Below are 22,415 nucleotides of genomic sequence, written 5' to 3' on the forward strand. Positions count from 1 at the left end.
TTTGCATGACAGCCAAACTCTCTGGCCCGCCTGGTAGACAGGAGCAGGAGTCCTCCGACGGTTAGCTCCACTAGAGTAGGTGTCGACGGCCCGAAGGAGAGCCGCACGCGCCCATGCCTAGGTGCGGCGACAGCGCCGGGCAATAGCAAACGCCGAAGGGCAGGAGACCTCTCCCTCTTGGCTGGGAAACAGGGGTGGCTGATTGCCGTAGACGCACTGGAACGGGGACATGCCGGTGGAAGAACTGACCAAAGAATTGTGGGCAAATTCCACCCACACCAGCCGTCGTGCCCAAGAAAGAGGCTCCCGGGAAACCATGCAGCGGAGCGCCGTCTCCAATTCCTGGTTTATGCGTTCAGATTGTCCATTGGACTAGGGATGAAACCCAGAGGAGAGGCTGACCGAGGCCCCCAAAAGTCGATAGAACTCCTTCCAAAAGCCAGATGCAAATTGAGGACGTCGGTCAGAAACGATGTCCTTGGGGATACCATGGAGCCGGAAGACGTGCCACTTGACCGCTTGTGCCGTTTCCTTGGCGGAAGGGAGTTTGGGTAGAGCCACGAAGTGGACCATCTTGCTGAAACGAACCACGAACGTCATCCCTTCTGAGGCAGGCAGCCTATTCACAAAGTCCATTGAGATATGGGACAATGGGCGATTGGGAACAGGCAAGGGTTGTAGCAGGCCGGCAGGAGGTTGATTAGAGGACTTGTTCCTGGAGCAGGTTTGACAAGACCTTACATACTCCTGAGCATCCTTTGCCATGTGAGGGCCACCAGAAGCGTCGGGACAGGAAGCCACTGGTCCGGGCTGACCCCGGGTGGCAGGAAATGCGGGAGTCGTGCCCCCATTGGAGAACCTCTGAACGTAGGCCCTCCGGGATGAACATTCGCCCCTCCGGACAGGTACTGGGCCCCGCTTGATCCCGTAGCGCCTCCCTGACACGGTCCTCAATGTCCCAGGAGAGTGTGGCAACCACCCGGGAAGCAGGGAGGATGGCAGCCGGGCCCCGGGGTTGATCGTCCTCCTTTTGGAACTGGCGAGAGAGGGCATCGGTCTTGACATTACAGGACCCCGGGAGGTAGGAAAGAGTAAAGTTGAACCGGGCAAAGAATGGGACCAGTAGGATTGTCTCGGGTTCAAGTGCTTTGCCGAGCGGATGTATTCTAAGTTCTTGTGATCAGTCCATACCAGGAACGGAACCGAAATTCCCTCCAGCCAGTGTCGCCATTCCTCCAGGGCCAGTTTGATAGCCAACAGTTCTCGATCCCCCACGTCGTAGTTGCGCTCTGCCGGGGATAAGCGCCGTGAAAAAAAGGCGCAGGGGTGCCACCTGTGGTCCTAGGCTGACCTCTGGGACAGGACCGCAACAACCCCCACATTTGAGGCGTCCACTTAAACCACAAGATGACGTTCGGAGTCAGGCACCTGGGACTAGGAGCCGTGGAAAAGTGGGCCTTGAGGGTGGTGAAGGGATCATCTGCCATGGTAGACCATCGGAACGGTGCCTTGGGACTGGTGAGAGCCGTGAGGGGGGCTGCCACTAAACTGTAGTTCCTTATGAATCGACAATAGAAGTTGGCAAACCCCAGGAACTGCTGGAGCTTTTCAGCAATCAGGAACAGGCCAGGAGGAGACCATTTGTAGCCGCAATGGCCTCGTCAAGGTTGGTAGGCGGGGTGGGGGACACCAACTCATTTTTCATGTAGTCCGCCATGCTATGGAGATAGGCGTCCACTAAGGCCTCCGCGTTCCAATTACTCTGGCTTGTCACCGTCCGGAAGTCGATAGAAAAATCGGCGATAGTGCGTCTTCCCTGGCGTATGTTCATTAGGGATCTGGACGCATCGACTGAAGAGGATCCCGTCTCAAACACCTTTAGGATTTCCTGGGCCAGGATCGAACAAAGAACACGCCGCTGAATCCCGCTCGAATTCTGCCGTTCTCCAGATTCGAGCCCTCCCGGACAAATGATTAATTGTGAAGGCCACTTTGGCCGCGAAGTTGCAGATCAAAAACGAGCCGACAGTTCACTAGGAAGGCACGAACCTGGGCAGGATCGCCACAGAATTTCCGGGGCGCCCACTTGCGGTTCCGCTGCTTCGAGCGGCATGGTTGGGGAGCGCGGCTGTATGCTCGGGGGGGAATTACCGGGACGTGGAGTGACGTCAGTTGCCTTGACAGCAAACCCGACAATTTTTCTACTTGCTGCTGTTGTTGCTCTAGGAGGTGTTGATGTCGCTGTACTTGTTGCAGAAGGGTAGCGACGTCCAATTGCTGGGATGGGCTCCAGCACCCCCGCGACCCTACTGAGGATATGCGGTGCAGCTAATGAGATGAGATGAACCTCACCAAAAGTATGAAAACTTGCATAACTCAAAAAGTTGAGCTTTTTTCACCAAATCTGCACTAAATATAGAAAATTCAGAAGATTTCCAACCCAGGAAAGCAAGAATCATAATTCTAGCATGCATGGTTCAAAAGTTATTGTCATTATTAAATGATTGCTTTTTCGGACGTTTCAGCCCAATGCAAGCGTTGCAAGGCGGAGGGAGTCTCCGAGTTGCCTCGATCTCCGCTCGGAGAAACATCTGCTGGGTCCATTTCGGGTCAGACCGTTCTGTCACAAGCCAGGAACGGAGACAGGACCCAATAGCGTTCGTTTTACTCAGTTTTATTAAGAAAACGAGCAGTGCTTGCATCCACAATCCGATGATCGTTGGTCACGGGTAGCAGATGGCAGGAACGCAGAAGTGGCACTTCCGTGTCGAGCGAGGGTAGTCGTTGACAGCGAGAAAACAGGTCGATGGCCAGGACTGGGAAGTAAAACAGAAACGGGTCCAGAAAAGAGGTCGGCAACAGGTATCAGGCAGGAAACAGTGCAAAACAGGTCAATGGCCGGGACGGAGGAGCAAAAGCAGAAACGGGTCCAGAAAAAGGTCGGCATCAGGTATCAGGCAGGAAAACAGGGCGGGTTAATGTTGGAGAGTACAAAAGCTTGCCTATCAGAGAGCATAGGTTCACAGACTGTCTGACGGGTTCCTTTCGGCAGACTGGAGTTTAAAAAGAGTCCAACAGCCAATCAGGTCCCGTGGCTGTTGGCACCAACGGGGCAGCCGCAGGTGCCCCGAATCAGTAATCATGACAGATCAACAATGTGAAAAGTGTTTTGGTTGTCAAGGGGACAGGACCAAATCAAGCTCCGGCTTTTTCATGTCTGCCCTCCTTTTTCCTATTGTTCTTTTAATTGTAAATCAAAGCTGTTGATTTTCAACTTATTGTAGCCTTGTAGATGACAACCAGTGGAAAAAAATAAATGTCAACCACTCTGATTTATAATCAAATACACCAGGAAGGTGTTTCCCCTGTTGCGTTTTTTTTGTGTTTATTTATATCTTTAAGGACGACTTTCGGTTTTCTTTATTTTTCTTCGTTTTTGGTACAGAGAATAAAAATAATGTGATTTATATCACTACTTCTGGTCTAGTTATAAGTATTGGACAATCTCACCGCCATGACCTGGGTTCTATTCTTGTTGCCTACAATGTTTTGCGATTGTGGTCAGCGATATTTTGGACTGATTATGATTGCTCAAATATTGTAATATACAACGGAAAACCATGCACATCCTGCAACCAAATATTTGAGTTCATTTTTAGGTTAAAAAAAATGTGTTAAACATGAATAAATACGGTAAGTGAAGTTGCCGCATAATTCCTATCAGTAGTTTCTCGACAGCACCAAAGAGTTTCCCAAAGTACCTGTGCAATTGGTAGGGCAATGTTCTCCGCCACGTCGCCGGGGTCGACCAGTCCGTAAAACTGGTCTTCCAGCTCCTGGAGCTTCAGCTTTCTTTGGCTAACTTTGTCTCGCTCCAGCTGGCCTCGCTCAGCTCTCTCAGACACCGAGTACGGTATCGATTTGGGATCCGGGAGGTTGATCATCCGTTGGGGACGGGCTACCCCGCCGGTGTGTTCCAGACAGAAAGACTTGAAGCGGACCTCGTCGTTCTCGGCCAGGATTGTCCGCATTTCGAGACCATGGTCGAAGGCGCATGTTACGTGGAAGGCCACAATACACGAGGGCATTGAACACTGTTGGGTTAAAACAGTTAAAATATGATCTATTAATCTTTTTGTTGCCCAGATAAGGGGCCACGCTATGCTTATTTATTTATTTATTTTCAAATTGTCAAAATTAAAATTACATTAAAAAATTGGATTTTTTAATTGTATTTCATTCATTTTATCCACAAAATGAAACATATTATAATTCATTAATATTGTAATAACATTAAATTTGAGAAGGTATCCTAGAAGAGAGTATTCACGCGGTGCATCATTCTCCACAGGATGTGATACATTAAACTTAATCATTTTGATAGTAGGCTATCCATCCATCCATCCATTGTCTTCCGCTTATCCGAGGTCGGGTCACGGGGGCAGCAGCGTTAAAAGGGAAGCCCAGACGTCCCTATCCCCAGCCACCTCCTCCAGCTCATCCGACGGGACCCCGAGGCGTTCCCAAGCCAGCCGAAAGACATAGTCTCTCCAACGTGTCCTGGGCCGCCCCCGGGGCCTCCTGCCGGTGGGACATGCCCGGAACACCTCCCGAGGGAGGCGTCCAGGAGGCATCGTTATTAGATGCCCGAGCCACCTCAACTGGCTCCTCTCAACGCGGAGGAGCAGTGGCTCTACACCGAGTCCCTTCCGGATGACTGAGCTTCTCACCTTATCTCTAAGGGAGAACCCAGCCACCCTGCGGAGGAAACTCATTTCGGCCACTTGTATCCGGGATCGAGTTCTTTCGGTCATGACCCAAAGTTCATGACCATAGGTGAGGGTAGGAACGTAGATCGACCGGTAGATCGAGAGCTTTGCCTTTCGGCTCAGCTCCCTCTTCACCACGACAGACCGGTACAGGGTCCGAATGACGGCAGATGCTGCACCGACCCGTCTGTCGATCTCCCGTTCCATCCTACCCTCACTCGTGAACAAGACCCCAAGATACTTGAACTCCTCCACTTGGGGCAAGACCTCCTCCCCGACCCGGAGGGAGCATACCACCCTTTTCCGACTGAGAACCATGGCCTCGGACTTGGAGGTGCTGATCCCCATCCCGGCCGCTTCACACTCGGCTGCGAATCGCTCCAGCGAGAGCTGAAGATCACGGCTTGAGGAAGCCAACAGCACCACGTCATCTGCAAAAAGCAGTGACGCAATGCTGAGGCCCCCAAACCGGACTCCATCCCCTCCAAGGCTGCACCTAGAAATTCTATCCATAAAAGTTATGAACAGAATCGGTGACAAAGGGCAGCCCTGGCGGAGCCCAACCCTCACCGGGAACAAATCCGACTTACTGCCGGCAATGCGGACCAGACTCTGGCACCGGGCATACAGAGACCGCACATCCCGGATAAGACTGTGCGGTACCCCATACTCCGGAAGCACCCCCCACAGGGCCTCCCGAGGAACACGGTCGAATGCCTTCTCCAAGTCCACAAAACACATGTAGACCGGACAGGCAAACTCCCATGCACCCTCAAAGACCCTGAAGAGTGTATAGAGCTGGTCCAGTGTTCCACGGCCAGGACGAAAACCACACTGTTCCTCCTGAATCCGAGATTCGACTTCCTGGCGGACCCTCCTCTCCAGTGCCCCTGAATAGACCTTACCAGGGAGGCTGAGAAGTGTGATTCCCCTGTAGTTGGAACACACTCTCCGGTCCCCCTTCTTAAAGACGGGAACCACCACCCCAGTCTGCCAGTCCAGAGGCACTGTCCCCGATGTCCACGCGATGTTGCAGAGGCGCGTCAACCATGACACGCCCACAACATCCAGAGCCTTAACGAAGTCCGGGCGGATCTCATCGACCCCCGGGGCCCTGCCACCGAGGAGTTTTTTGACAACCTCGGTGACTTCAACCCCAGTGATACGAGAGCCCAACCCAGAGTCCTCAGGCTCTGCTTCCCCAGAGGAAGACATGCCGGTGGGATTGAGGAGGTCTTCGAAGTACTCCGCCCACCGATTCACAACGTCCCGGGTCGAGGTCAACAGCGCCCCATCGGCACTATACACAGTGTCGATGGCACACCGCTCCTCCCCCCTAAGACGTCGGATGGTGGACCAGAATTTCCTCGAAGCCGTTCGGAAGTCGGCTTCCATGGCCTCGCCAAACTCCTCCCATTCCCGAGTTTTTGCCTGGGCAACCGCCAAAGCCGCATTCCGCTTGGCCAGCCGATACCTGCCAGCTGCTTCCAGAGTCCCACAGGCCAGGAAGGCCCGATAAGACTCCTTCTTCAGCTTGACGGCATCCCTCACCGCCGGTGACCACCAACGGGTCTGAGGGTTGCCGCGGCGGCAGGCACCGACTACCTTACGGCCACAGCTCCGATCAGCCGCCTCGACAATGGAGGCGCGGAACATGGTCCACTCGGACTCAATGTCCCCCGCATCCCTCGGGACATGGCCGAAGTTCTGCCGGAGGTGCGAATTGAAACTTCTTCTGACAGGAGATTCTGCCAGCCGTTCCCAACAGACCCTCACAACACGCTTGGGTCTGCCGGGTCGGGCCGGCATCTTCCCCCACCATCGAAGCCAACTCACCACCAGGTGGTGATCAGTTGACAGCTCCGCCCCTCTCTTCACCCGAGTGTCCAGAACATGCGGCCGCAGGTCCGACGAAACGATGACAAAGTCGATCATCGAACTACGGCCTAGGGTGTCCTGGTGCCAAGTGCACATATGGACACCCTTATGTCTGAACATGGTGTTCATTATGGACAGACCTTGACGAGCACAGAAGTCCAATAACGAAACACCACTCGGGTTCAGGTCAGGGGGGCCGTTCTTCCCAATCACGCCCCTCCAGGTCTCACTGTCATTGCCCACGTGAGCGTTGAAGTCTCCCAGGGGGCGCGCTCTCAAGCACACCCTCTAAGGACCCCAAGAAGGGTGGGTACTCCGAACTGCTATTTGGGGCATAAGCACAAACAACAGTCAGGACCCCTCCCCCCACCCGAAGGCGGAGGGAGGCTACCCTCTCGTCTACCGGGGTGAACCCCAACGTACAGGCGCCGAGCCGTGGAGCAATTAATATGCCCACACCGGCTCTGCGCCTCTCACCACGGGCAACTCCAGAGTGGAAGAGAGTCCAACCCCTCTCGAGAGGACTGGTACCAGAGCCCAAGCCGTGCGTAGAGGTGAGTCCGACTATATCTAGTCGGAATTTCTCAACCTCACGCACCAACTCGGGCTCCTTCCCTGCCAGAGAGGTAACGTTCCATGTCCCAAAAGCCAGTTTCTGTAGCCGGGGATCGTCACGCCAAGGACCCCTCCCTTGGCTGCTACCCAGCTCTCTGCGCACCCGACCCCTTTGGCCCCTCCTACAGTTGGTGAGCCCATGGGAAGAGGGTCCCACGTCGTCCCTTCGGGCTGTGCCCGGCCGGCCCCCTGATAGTAGGCTAATATAGATTATAAGGCTTATATAAGCTATCAATATTTTGCGGCTCCAGACAAGTTTGTTTTTTTGGTCCAATACGCCTCTTTCAACATTTTGCGTTGCCGACCCCTGCCCTAGCTCAAGGACATTTTTCCACCAAAGCTAATTTGACCCATCTATGAGCAAACCTGGTGTCCACAGACGTCGCAAAAGACCATTTCATTGCCATCTTTGGTTTCGGGCTAATATAACTAATATAGATACACAGCATGTGTTGTATTTATTATAAAATGTATGCTTATTATACTTACATACGGTACAAAGCTTTTATGTTTTTGAAGCCCCAGACAAAATTATTATTATCATTTTTAAATTTGGTCCAATACGGCTCATTTGACATTTTGGGTTGCCTACACCTGGGCTAACCCAAGCCAAAACATGTGACTTTCTGTATTTTTCATATAATTCTTTGTGAGACTTTGATTTAATAGGCAAGCCTTAAAAATGTTGCACCATTAAGCAAAACTTCATCGCAACAAAATCATAAAACATCATTACCTGTATGCATGTTCCGGTGTGCTCTCGACACAGGCTGCAGGACAGAGCCCATCGGCTGGCAGGAATGTGGGACACCTTAGTGATGGGCTCCATCTTTTCTGGACAGCCTATACTCACCTAACACACACATTTGGAGCATTTTAATACACTCATTAAAATATTTGATTGTCTTTATGTTGTGTTTCCCCCTCTTGTTGGTTGCACTTATGATCCACGACAGACAATTGTTCAGTGCTACGACTAATTGATCTGTCGGCTAACTGACCCTGATGAGTCACACAAATACTCAAACACACACAACCTAATGGGAGTAACTAAGGGCTGCAGGGATGTTTTGGTGTTTTTCTCAGCAGGAAATTAAGAAAATCCTCATCAAAATTTTAGTGATCTGTATGTGTGTAGTTGTACAAGAGGTCGATTGATAAGTGGTCAACTGATTAGTGGCGATTATCGGCATTGATATTTGGGAATTTGACGTATATTGGTATCGGAATTTTTATATATTTGACGGGCCAATTATTAAGCCTCAGATGGAGCTGAGACTCCCTCTCGCTTGCTCCTACTCCTACTCTACCCTCTTTCTCTCTCCCCACCATGCATCTTCTGATTGGATAAGCGACCAGTGGCGGAGCGACTGAAGCAGGAACAGTAACGTTAGAACGGCAGCTCAGCTAACTTGTCCCGACATATCTGTGTCTCTGATAGAAAAGCATGTTTGCGACTAAGAGAAAGTTTTAGAGAGGAATGTTCAGGTGAAGACTGGTATATGAGCTCTTGTCGTATTATTAGTTGGTAAACCAAGCGTGTGTGTTTGTGATAAATAGATGGCATAAAAAGCATACTAAAGTGGAAGGCTGAGTGATTAGCTGTTACCATAACATTAGTTTGTCAATCAGGCGCTAAAACAAAAGTGTCCACACTTTTCAATTCGCCAGCTCTGTTGAAATTTTGATACACATTTTTTTAAGTTAATTTTAGTCTCGTCGGTTGTATTGACATTTTTATTTATTTGTTGTAAAAAAAAAATAGGGATCTATTTTTATGTACCTTTTGTACGAGCCAAATTAGATTTTCTGCGCTGTTAGTTTTTAGTTTTTGATTTAAGGGAAAGATGATTTATGTTAGTTGTGTTGAAATTCTAATTGATTTACTGTAAAATGTTTCAGAAAGCTATTTAAGTTGTATTTGACATAACATCAAATATATATATATATATATATATATATATATATATATATATATATATATATATATATATATATAGTAAATTCCGGACTATAAGCCACTACTTTTTCCCAAACGTTCAACCCTGCGGCTTCAAAAGTGATGCGGCCAATTTATGTAATTTTGTGCCAGCGGCGCTCCAGTACAAAAGGTAAGATTTAGACCGGTGGAATATAAGCGCCGAGGAAGACTGCAACTTCTTGGCTTGTGCATACAGTAAATTAAATTTGCGTAAACATACCCTCATCATGCAAAATGCAAAAAGAAAGGCACATGACGTAGCTTTCAAGCTAAAAGCAATCGAGCAGTCCGATAAAGAAGGAGAGAGCGTGTTGCCAGCGTGTTTTGGAATAAGGGAGCGTGGGACAACGTTTATATGACGAAGTTTCTTTCCGACACTGAGGAAGACGACTTTGACGGCTTCAGTTCTACGGAGGATGATGAGGACGGTTTACCGTGATTTTTACAAGTACGGTATGTTTTTTTTACCAGACCCGTTTACTGTGTTGCGAGCGTGTTTCTTGCGTGTTGCTACATGTCACAGGCACCGTTTGGGATGAAAGTTATATTTATTAAAGCTTTGAAAACTCTCTGTGTACCGTCTTTCTTTGTAAATATGTGTAACCATGTATAATATGTATTTGCAACTGTATATTTTTGTAATGTCTTTATTTCAGACACTTATTCTGATATGTTTCCAACGGGCAAATAAAAAGAGGGAGATCTTGCACAAAAAAACGCGGGGTGACGGGAAGTGTGGACCGGTAAAGGTGAGTGTTTGTGGACGCGGCGGACAATAGTGGATATATATTCTTCCCACCCTTACCTTTGGAAATATACACTTTTTTCCTTGGATTACTTTCAACGGGACCCGGACTCTGCAGGTCTGCATCAAACCTTAAGTACCTTTCCTTCCTACATAGGCTGTATCGAATCACTCATAAATGAATTTAATGCTACCCTGGCTAGTGCCCTGGATTCAGTAGCGCCCATCCGGCTTAAATCACGACCTAAAAGACGCACGCCTTGGTTTAATGATGAAACTAGATCCCTTAAACGAGAATGCAGGAAATCTGAAAGAAAATGGCGCGCTACCAAGCTTGAGGTTTTCCATCAAATCTGGTGTGATAGTTTGTTGAAGTATACTGTAAATCGGCCCTTGCCTCTGCAAAATCAGCCTACCTTTCGAAGGTGATTGCGTCACAAAAGAACAATCCCAAGGTCCTTTTCGACACTGTAGCATCACTTACAAGGCAACAGACTATCCCAGATAGCTCCACTCATTCTGCCCACGACATAATGGTCTTCTTTACTAAGAAGATCAAAAGCATACAGGAAAAAAATCGCTAAAGACAGTATTAATTCAACACATACTAAAGCACTCAAATCTTTAGATGCACGACATGGTGGCTGTTCAGGGATTTTATCCCGTTTTAGTGAACGGTCACTCGATAATCTTAAACAGATGGTGAATACGGCCAAACCGACGACTTGCCAGTTCGACCCGCTTCCAGGTTCACTTATTAAAGGTCTCTTTGGCGTTCTTGCACCTTCAGTTCTAAATATTTTAAACATATCACTCTCCTCAGGTGTAGTTCCAGCGGCTTTTAAGTCGGCCGTCATTAAACCCACACTGAAACGACCCAACCTTGATCCAGAAAACTTATGTAATTATAGACCTGTGTCAAACCTACCGTTTCTTTCTAAAATACTTGAAAAAGTAGTGGCACAGCAGCTGAATGATTTTATGTCCGAGAACAATCTCTTTGAATCAATGCAATCAGGATTCAGGGCTAACCACTCTCACTTTTGCTGCTGCTGGACCTTAGTGCTGCATTTGACACAGTGGACCATAATATCTTGCTAGAACGGTTGGAAAAATGGAATGGTCTCTCAGGAAACGTCCTCTTATGGTTCAGATCCTACCTCTCAGATAGGACACACTGCGTTAAATATGGCGAATTGCCATCTGAGCCCTTTAGTGTTACCTGTGGTGTTCCGCAGGGTTCAGTGCTTGGCCCCCTTCTCTTCAGCATTTATATGCTTCCACTAGGTGATATTATTCGCAAGTATAATATCAGTTTCCATTGCTACGCAGATGACACTCAACTCTATCTCCCGATGGAGGAATCTGCCACACTAAACTGTGGAAATTTGGAGGCCTGCCTCACTGAGATAAAAGAGTGGATGTCACTCAATTTCCTGCGTCTTAACTCTGAAAAGACTGAAATGTTAGTTATTGGTCCATCTAAGTCCCGTGACTTATTCTCTAAAACCGCTGTGAACATTGACAATTGCCACATCACACAGAGCGACTCACTTAAAAATTTAGGTGTCATATTTGACCCCGATCTGTCCTTTCAAACACAGGTGAAGATAATTACTAGAACCGCTTTCTTTCATCTCCGTAACATTGCTAAAATTCGTCCTATACTTTCTCAGTCGGATGCGGAAATCATAATTCACGCGTTTGTTACCTCCCGTCTCGATTACTGTAATGCACTACTTTCCGGTCTTCCGATGACCAGACTCAAGAGTCTTCAGCTGGTACAAAATGCTGCAGCGAGGCTTTTAACTAGGACAAAAAAGTACGATCACATCACCCCAATTTTGGCTAACCTGCATTGGCTCCCTGTTAGTTTAAGATGCGATTTTAAGGTTCTCCTATTACTATACAAATCATACATGGACTTTCCCCCTCATATCTTTTAGATCTGATTTCCCCCTATGTCCCGACCCGAAGCCTTTGTTCCGAGAGCGCCGGTCTCCTGGTGATCCCAAGAGCCAAGAAGTGTTCCGCTGGTTCGAGAGCGTTCTCCATCCGGGCACCGGTGTTGTGGAATGCTCTTCCCCCTGAGATCCGATCTACTGCCTCAGTGGACATGTTTAAGTCTAAGGTTAAAACTCACTTCTACTCTATAGCATACGAATAACCTATACTTCTTATATGTAATAACTTATGAAGCCCTTTGAGACTATTTGTGATTAAGGGCTATACAAATAAAAATGACTTGACTTGACTATTATTTTCCGTTCATTTTGCCCGCTGTGATTTTTGGACTGTGTACTTTTATGAAGGACATTCAGTTTCAATCGCGGGACTTAGTCGGGTTTGGGTTAATTTTGTGTTTGTGTTACATTTTTTTAATGTGGGCGCATGCGGCTTATATACCGGTGCGGCTTGTGTAAGTACAAAATCAGTTTTCCTCTTAAAATGTGGCCCCGGGACGCAACGTTTTTGACACAAAATTGTCATTACAACCCGATATCTTTTTTTAACAAAGATTTACCGCACTCAACTTTTCGTCAAGCAGATACGCCATTGTTGTTTTCTCTCGCGGTTCGAGATTTCGTCTGCACGCCGTTCTCGGCAAACGAGATCTCGTTGCTTCGAGATTACGTCATTGTTGTGCTGGTTGTTGTCGAGTGAAAGAGAAGTATGCCTCAGAAAAAACAGTATTAGGTGTAAATCAACAAAAAATTGGTAATTTCTTCAGTGTCACTAATAAGTCGAAACGTAATACAGAAAGTGATAACAACGGCCTATAATTCCGGCACGAATAAACGGCAGAGAAATTCTTCGGAAAATCGCGGAGGGAAGGAAAACACGTGTGTTGAAGCGACCGATTCAACGAAAAAACTCCCAAAAGAATACCCCTAGCAAGAAAAGGACTTTTCAGCCAAAATGGACTAAATTATATTCCTTGTTACGCTATGAGGAGGATGATAATGGATTGGACCTTGAGACAACTGTGGCGGGACAGCAAACCACGAAGAATATACGAAGTGAAAAATCTGAAGTGATAACTACTTTGTATTACCAATTCACTTTCTTACGCCAATTTTTAAGCTTTTACAGCAATTGAATATCGGGTATTGGTTATCAGCCTCCTTTTAATACTAATAATCAGTATCGGTCCTGAAAAACCTATATCAGTCGATCTCTAATACACACACAAACTAATGGGGGTTAAAAAAAAGCTGCAGGGATGTTTTGGTGTTTTTGTCAACTGGAAAACAGGTAAAACCTCTTAAAAACCGCAGTCATCAACATATTAGAAGCTATGCTCTTTTATGTTTTTGTACGTATGTGTGTTCATTTGAGTGTGCTTTCGGTTGAAATTAAAAGCTGTGGCACACACAACACTGCTGGGGTGTATTGCTTTAAAGCTTTGCACATATTAGAGCACAAACACAGTACAGTGTACCTCTTCCTGTGAGCTTAATTTGTACCAGGATTGTGCTTATAGCTCAAATTGCTGGTGAAATCAGTCGTCTGATATGAAATAATTAAAAACTAATTGGTCCGTTCCTGACCTCCATAAAGCATCCCTAAATAACTACAAGTGACATCTTCCTATCACTAAAACTCTTCAAATATAATTAAACATACAAAATACAGATATTAGATTAATAAGATGATAATAACTAAATAAACAGTGAGTTTATCATCAGGGACTTGCTGTAATGGAGGTGGGAGGTTAGTGCGCAAGTAATGGGGGAGGGGGGGTCGACTGAGACAAAACTCTTGATAATATAAAAGGTGTTTGTTCAATTAAAATTACTTTACTTTAAATTAACTTACACACAATAACATTTTCAAGCAGTTCTTATTTATCACGGTCTTTTGCCCTTTTACTTTACTTGCAACTGTTCACTTTCTATAAGTCTTTTGAAGACATTTTTTTCTCTGGGTATGCTGGTGACTTATTTTTTCTGCCATATATGGAGCAACATTTTTGTTCCCAAAAAATCTTGTATATCTCGTGTTTAGAGGTGTTTGTATACAGAGGTATGACTATAGAAGCAAGGCTCACCTCAGGTATCCATAAGGCACAGCTGACGTGGACCCACTTGGTTCCACTGCGGGTGGGCTTAAGGGCGCCACCCCGCTTGGGGCACAGCAGACACTTGGGCTGTACGCCCAGGGCGCAAGTCCGACAAAGCCAGTTGCCCTGTGGGACCTTCAGGATGCCATAGCATGCCTAAAAACCAGAGCGAGAAGAGTTATCAAACTAAGCTAAATAAGCCTTCTAGCGGCCAATGAGTTTGACAAGTGTGATTTAAACCAATAATCTTTTTTATCTTTATCGAATGGCATTTTTCACCACTAGGGTGCACAAACTAACACACACTTCCACTTTATTTCGTTCTGTGTACATTGTTACAAAGAATGACAATACAAAGGAAATTATTATTATTATTATTATTAAGCGTGCTAGCGCTAGCGCTGGGTTCGGAGACTTGTGGCTCAAGATGCGTCTCTTTAGCGCCACAGAGTGGCTCCCTGGAACTTTTCCAAAAAAGCTTAAAAACTGAGAAAATGGAGGAGGGAATATAATTTTCTTATGGTTTCTGTAGGAGGACAAACACGACAGAAACTAAGGTTTTGCAATGCTGTAATATTGTGTACACTAAATGTTACTTTTCAACTCTGGGTGTTATTACTTAATTTCAAGACAAGAGGGAAATCAGCAATTTTGCTTGTTTTCCTCTCTCTTGTCTTTCCTGTTTGAGTCGAGCGGAGTAAAAGCTCCGCCCCTTTGAAAGCAGTCACAACTAAACGCTGCATTTATTTTAACACAGAAGTCACATTAAACGTGTAAGAGCACAAAGCTGTCATAAGCCCGTTTTAAGCAACAAAGTAACTGTTTTTATTTAGTGATTTATTCTTTTTGTCAGTGTATATTTTGAATGACACTTCAGGATATTGTTCATGTTTGTTGCTCAGATCTGACGATGTCTGCTTTTAGTATCAAAAGAGAGAGCGTTCTCCATCCGGGCACCGGTGTTGTGGAATGCTCTTCCCCCTGAGATCCGATCTGCTGCCTCAGTGGACATGTTTAAGTCTAGGCTTAAACCTCACTTCTACTCTATAGCATACGAATAACCTAAACTTCTTATATGTAATAACTTGTGAAGCCGTTTGAGACTATTTGTGATCAAGGGCTATACAAATAAAAATGACTTGACTTGTTTTACCCAAGTACTGACCTGTTTGACATTTGCACAGAAATCAAACTTAAATTGCATTAATGTGATTTTATTTACATTACCTTATCAAAAAGTTGTATTTTTATTAGTGCTGTCAAAATACTGTGTTATTAACACGTCATTTATTTTAGTGCGAGATTCATGTTCATTGTTAACAAGTGAACTTGTATCTTTTATAAGCTGTGGCCGCTGGCAGCAAAGTTAGAAAAACTACAGGATCCGCTTGTAACCCGGAAACAAAGCAATAGGCACGACCTATGCATGTGTTTGGACTTGCGGCTTGCCAGCTCCCTCGCTGTGTTCTGTTTGTGTGAAACGCTGAAATGGATTTGAAGAAAATTCTGAACAGAAAGTTTGATTTAAAAAAGTTGCAAGATGGTTCAGTTGACAAGACCAAAGTAACTTGCGTGTACTGTTGGTGTGAACTGAGTTATTACCGTCATACATCCAGTCACTCGATGTCCAAGCTTGGTAAATGCAAATTCTCCACCCCCTCTTCGTAAAAACCAGGCAAAAATAGGAGGCTTTTGACACAGGCATATGGCTTTAACTGGCTCAGAAAAAAAGGAGTAGTAGGCTTGCATACCTTTTATGTAAATGTTAATGTTCATTTGTTCCAATTTCCAGTAAAGGAATGTTTAGAGTACGCCATGGTTTACTGCACTATAGTTGAGTTCTAGTTTACAAGATTTGCACTTTGTAACTGGATTTTGTATCATCCTGTCTTGATACATTAGGAGGGTTTGTTGTTTTTTTTGGTAACCAAGTATTTTTTTTCATTTGCTTATTGACAGTGTATGAAATGTTTCTTCAAATGTGAAAGACGGTTCAGAGTTAGAATAGTTTATGTAAAATATATAACACTGCAGATTGTTTTCAATAAAGAAAAATTGCAAAAAGCAAACCTCCACTTTTACATGTTGATAGGATTATTAAAATGATAATTAAAGGGACATTTATAATATATTAAAATGGACGATTCATATACGATTAATCACGAGTTAACCATAATATTCATGAGATTAATTGCGAATAAAGATTTTGATTGTTGACAGAACTCATTTTTATAAATGCATGCTATGCTTTATTGCACTCTTTTTGTTGTCCAGATAAGGGATGTTCCTTTATATATTTTTTGGAATCCTCAAAAATGAAAATGACATCAAAAATTTGATTTCTTTACTGAATTTCAGTTTTATTAAACAAATGAAACATACATACTGTAATTTATGAATATTGTAATGATGTTAAACTTGAGGAGGTATCATTCTCCACAGGATGGGCTGCATTAAACTTTCATTTTGGCTAATATAGCTCATATAGATTATAAGGCTTATATAAAGCTTTTAATTTGATGCGGCTCTCGAAAAATTAGGGCTTTTTGGTCCAAAACGGCTCTTTCAACATTATGGCTTGCCGACCCCTGCCCTAGCGCAAGCACATTTTCCACTAAAGCTAACTTGACTGATCTACGAGCAAACCTGGTGAACGCAAACGTTGCACTTGTCGCAGAAAACCATCTCGTTGCCGTCTTCGCCCTCGGGTGAACTGCAGACGTCGCAAACTACGTCCTCGTCGTACTCGATGCCGAGGCCTTCCTCAGCCTCGATGGCTTGCTGCATCTTCTCTTCACAAACACGCTCCAACTCCACTAAGACCCGTTCCATCGTCAACTCGGCAAGCTCAGGCAGCGCTGGGGGGATGAGGTGTTTACAACTGTATTTATTCATGGATAACATTCCCGCTAAAAAGAACTCTAAAAAGTTTGGGTGCACGCTATACACGAGGTCTTACAGTAATATACAGTGGGGCAAATATATTTTTAGTCAACCACTGATTGTGCAAGATCTCCCTCTTAAAAATATTAGAGAGGATAGTAATTGTCCACATGGGTAAAGATGAATAGCATCTCGAAGGAAACCGGCTCTCGATTGGTGGATAGCTGGCACCCACTTCGTAGAGATGCTTCGTTTGCGAACTACATGAGTCGGTTGCGAGGCAGCCTTCATTCGCCTTTTCTTTCGGGGCATTATTAAATACTATATTAGTACTCACTATCTTACTATATCAGGTGTGGCAAACACGTGGCTTTAGAGCCACATGCGGTTCTTGGCCAATAAGAATGCCTCATCATATTTTCTATATATTGTGGCTCTTTTCCTTGTTTCATGTTTAGTTTTTTTTTTGTGCGTGTATCGAGGGTGGAGACTTTCCTTGAAATCAACACAAGAACAATACTTCTTGTATTGTAAGTAGAGGAGTGTGTTATGAGAAATAATATGTTATTAATTGTGTGTGTTTTTGTGTGACTGTCATGGCAGGTCAGTACGTGGAGTGACTCTTTGACTCTCATAGTTAAAAATTTCGGCTCTTTGTGTCAAACGTGTTCGCCACCCCTGGACTATATGGTTACATGATCTGAAAAGACATGCGAAAAACCACCCTGCTGAAATGGTCTTCAGGTGTGCGGGGACATTCCACAATTGGCGTTCTGCAACCAAAGTAATGCACAGCTTTTAACCGTCAGTAACAATAACGATGTTGTAACGGCGGAAAAAGTAGTAAGTTAAATTACCCCGTTACTGAAAAAAATAAAGCTGTTATTTATATTACTTAAAGTTCGTGGGAACAAGTCATCTCTGTTCGTGGCAAATCTTCGCCTTTCGGCACGTTTCACTGAAAAAATCTCAAGCGTGGAGTGTGAAGTGACAGCTTAATTTATTTGCTTTCTTGCTGTCCACAGCCAAAATCTTTAACATAGCAAGCAGGCTGGGGTAGGGAACAAATAAAAAGTTCCCCGATGTCAAACACACCCGCACCACCACCCTCTTGGCCTAGCCTCATGCCCCATACTTTGAGAACCACTGATTTAGAAATTGTAAAAAAGGCGATCATAATGGTAGACCATGATATAGCCAGAGATTACTTTAGCTGCCAACATAAATATTTATAACTCTTATAGACTTGACGGACAACATGGCGGCGCATGGATACATGCTTGCGGCTCGTTCTCCAGCTAATCTTCTATCTATTGCCGTTCTCTTGTCTTTTTTGCTTTCACTTTTGGACACATGTGTGGCCAAAAATACTTACAGTAGGGACGAACTTATTCGGTTGTGTGGGCGTCTAAATTTCGACTTTTCGGGCACTTTTTATACCGCCTATGATATACCGAGCGAACTTCAAAGAGACCCGGCATCCTTGTGGACGGCTATTCCGCTTAATAAACGACGTCAACGCCGCCGTAAGGACAGAAAACAGAAGCGTGGTTGCCGTGCAGGTAGATGTGTGAAGCGTGCGAAGTCTAAGCAGCAAGATGGACGCGAGGAAGGACGCGAGGATGTAACTAATTCCACCATTCATCCCTCGCCGGACAACCCACACGAAAAGCCACAAGAGCGGCAGCTTTTGAAGATTTCGACAAAGACTACAAAGAGTTCAGCTAAGTCAAATGATTCAGCAAAGCTGAAATTTGGTCTGTTAAATATTAGATCGCTTGCTCCAAAAGCTTTACTTGTTGATAACATTATTCGTGATTATAAACTTAACTGTATGGGTCTGTGTGAAACTTGGTTACGCCCGGATGAGTACTTAGCGCTAAATTATGCTTCTCCCCCAGACTACGAGAGCAGCCATATAGCACGCACGTTGAAAAGGGGTGGTGGTGTTGCGCTAATTTCTGAAAAATCGCTCAAATTTAATCCACGTACCTCTAATAATTACAAGGCGTCCGAGGCTCTTGTGATGCGGTCCTCTCTATTGTCAATTTATGTAATAACTATCTATCGCGCACCTGGGCCATACACAACTTTCTTAGACGACTTTGCTGAACTTTTGTCTGAACTAGTAACCTATGCAGACAAAATTATAATTATGGGAGACTTTAACATTCATATGAACTCCCCACTCAATTCACTTACTATTGCGTTTAGGTCTCTAATTGATGCATTTGGCTTTAATCAACTGGTTGATTTGCCAACCCATAAAAATGGGAACACGCTAGACTTGATTCTGACTCGAGGAGTTTTAACCTCAAACATTATGGTGTTACCGTGTACTACCGTTATCTCGGATCATTATTTAGTTACATTTGAGGTGCTAGCTAAGAGTAGTGTTAAAAAAGCTGAAGTATTTAGCGGACGCAACATAAGTACTGGCACAGTTTCTGAGCTCTTTGAACTCCTTCCTGGAGCAGTTGCGTCCTTTCCTACATACATTGGCTCGATCGACTCACTCATGAATGAGTTCAATACCACCCTGACTAGTGTGCTGGATTCAATAGCGCCCATAAAACTAAAATCACGTCCTAAAAGACGCACGCCTTGGTTTACTGATGAAACTAGAACCCTTAAACAAGAATGCAGGAAATTGGAAAGAAAATGGCGCGCTACCAAGCTTGAGGTTTTCCATCAAACCTGGTGTGACAGCTTGTTAAAGTATAAAGTGGCCCTTGCCTCTGCAAAATCGGCCTACCTTTCGAAGGTGATTGCGTCTCAAAAGAACAACCCCAAAGCCCTTTTTGACACTGTAGCATCGCTTACAAGGCAACAGACTATCGCAGATAGTTCGACACACTCTGCTCAGGACTTAATAGTCTTCTTTACTAAGAAGATTCAATGCATACAGGAAGAAATTGCTAAAGAAATTATTAATACCACACATATTAAAGGACTGAAATTTACAGATGCACGACAGGGTGGCTGCCTTGGGAAAATGGCCGGTTTTAGTGAACTGTCACTTGATGATCTCAAACAGGTGGTAAATGCGGCCAAACCGACAACTTGCCAGTTCGACCCGCTCCCAGGTTCACTTATTAAAAGTCTTTTTGGCGTCCTTGGACCTTCAGTTCTAAATATTATAAACATATCACTCTCCTCAGGTGTAGTTCCAGCAGCTTTTAAGTCCGCCGTTATTAAACCCACACTGAAACGACCCAACCTTGATCCAGAAATATTAAGTAATTACAGACCTGTGTCAAACCTACCTTTCCTCTCTAAAGTACTCGAAAAAGTAGTGGCACAGCAGCTGAATGCTTTCATATCCGAGAATAACCTTTTTGAATCCATGCAATCAGGATTCAGGGCTAACCACTCTACTGAGACAGTTCTGATCAAGGTAACAAATGATCTCCTAATGTCAATGGATTCTGGCGCTTCATCACTTTTGCTGCTGCTGGATCTTAGTGCTGCTTTTGACACAGTGCACCACAATATCCTACTAGAACGGTTGGAAAAATGGATTGGTCTCTCAGGAACCGTCCGCTCGTGGTTCAGATCCTACCTCTCAGATAGGACGCACTGTGTTAAATATGGTGAAATGGCATCTGAGCCCTTTAATGTTACCTGCGGTGTTCCGCAGGGTTCAGTGCTTGGCCCCCTTCTTTTCAACATTTACATGCTTCCATTAGGTGACATTATTCGCAAGTACAATATCAGCTTCCACTGCTACGCAGACGACACTCAACTCTATCTTCCGTTGGAGGAATCTTCCACACTAAACTGTGGAAATTTGGAGGCCTGCCTCACTGAGATAAAAGAGTGGATGTCACTCAATTTCTTGCGTCTTAACTCTGAAAAGACCGAAATGTGAGTCATTGGTCCATCTAAATGCCGTGACTTATTCTCAAAAACTGCTGTGAACATTGACAAATGTCACATCACACAGAGTGACTTAGTTAAAAATTTAGGTGTCATATTTGACCCTGATCTAACCTTTGAGATGCATGTAAAGAAAATTACTAGAACCGCTTTCTTCCATCTTCGGAACATTGCCAAAATCCGTTCAATACTGTCTCAGTCTGATGCGGAAACTATAATTCATGCATTTGTTACCTCCCGTCTCGATTACTGTAATGCACTACTCTCCGGTCTCCCGAAGTCCAGAATCAAGTCTCTTCAGCTAGTACAAAATGCCGCAGCGAGGCTTTTAACTAGGACAAAAAAGTACGATCACATAACACCGATTTTGGCTAACTTGCACTGGCTCCCAGTTAGCCAAAGATGTGACTTCAAGGTTCTCTTAGTATTGTACAAAATCATACATGGACTTGCTCCCTCTTATCTTTCAGATCTGATCTGCCCCTATGTCCCGGTCCGAAGCCTACGATCTGAGAGTGCCGGTCTTCTGGTGATCCCGAGAGCAAAGAAGTGTTCTGCTGGTTCGAGAGCGTTCTCCATTCGGGCACCGGTGCTGTGGAATGCTCTTCCCCCTGAGATCCGATCTGCAACCTCAGTGGAAATGTTTAAATCTAAACTTAAAACTCACTTCTACTCCATTGCTTATGAATAATAACCTACTCTTCTTGTCGACTGAAAAATAGTCTGTGTAACATAGTATACTAATCTGTGAAGCCCTTAGAGACTTATTGTGATTAAGGGCTATACAAATAAAAATGACTTGACTTGACTTGAATTTTTCAATTAACTTTACAGTTTGTTATAATAACATAAAGACTCACCCATCTGTGCAAACTCTTGGTTGACAAGTTCTAGCCAGGCAACGTCCATGTCATCCAAGTCATAGGAGCTGTACCACTGGCTGGGAAGCGGTAGAGGGTCCCCATCGCAATCTGTGGATAGGCCTCTTGTTGAGTCTGGCAGTAACCTTGGAAAATAAGGACCAGATTCAATCCCCTGTTCTAAATCTGGAGGGCAAAAACTCTTTATCTTTTGGAAAAGGCAAAATCACTAAAATAGTGACTGTGAACCAATTAAGCGTTTTGTATTTTCTTTTCATAATTTATTAATTTTCACACTATATTATTAATATTATGAAAAAGATTAGTAGTAGTGACCATAACGTTGAGAAGCGGGTCAAAATGAGTGATCCCAAAAGGGGGGTTAGGCAGTTCCTCCAGGCACCGTCTGCTCTTCAGGGTTTCCAGACTGAAACGTCTTCACAGTCAACAAAGAAGAAAAATGGGGTCGGGAACTCTGCATGACCCGGTGGGAGAGAGTAGCCCGGCGAACTGACATTAAAGTCATGTGACAGACACATATATGGCAAAATCATCCATTTCTTTGCTTCGTGTGAACGCAAATTATTCTCAATAGTTGTTGCCCTTTAAATGATTTTTCCGAAGCTGGTCTCTAATGAGTAACATCGTTTTTAAAGTGTTAAAGTTAGTTAGATATTTTTAAAGAACATTTGTGAGTTCTTTGATTAAGTCTGTGCTTTTTCCAGAATATAATCAAATTATC

General features: G+C 44.8%; 1 protein-coding gene across 3 annotated transcripts in view; it reads right to left on the reverse strand.

Moving 5' to 3' along the window:
• Nucleotides 1-22,415, reverse strand: part of jade2 (jade family PHD finger 2) — a 182,423-nt gene that overhangs the window by 59,927 nt on the left and 100,081 nt on the right. For all 3 annotated transcript variants that reach the window (XM_088320904.1, XM_088320901.1, XM_088320905.1), the window contains 5 exons: nucleotides 21,674-21,819; nucleotides 16,698-16,909; nucleotides 14,040-14,207; nucleotides 7,999-8,115; nucleotides 3,762-4,094 (listed from right to left, as the gene is read on the reverse strand). In XM_088320904.1, coding sequence (XP_088177030.1) covers nucleotides 3,762-4,094; nucleotides 7,999-8,115; nucleotides 14,040-14,207; nucleotides 16,698-16,909; nucleotides 21,674-21,819 — 976 coding nt within the window. The remainder of the gene's footprint in view (nucleotides 1-3,761; nucleotides 4,095-7,998; nucleotides 8,116-14,039; nucleotides 14,208-16,697; nucleotides 16,910-21,673; nucleotides 21,820-22,415) is intronic.

The sequence above is a fragment of the Urocampus carinirostris genome, chromosome 17 (genome assembly GCF_059441175.1).
Source record: "Urocampus carinirostris isolate Australia breed hairy pipefish chromosome 17, RoL_Ucar_1.0, whole genome shotgun sequence".
NCBI classification, from domain to species: Eukaryota; Metazoa; Chordata; class Actinopteri; order Syngnathiformes; family Syngnathidae; genus Urocampus; species Urocampus carinirostris.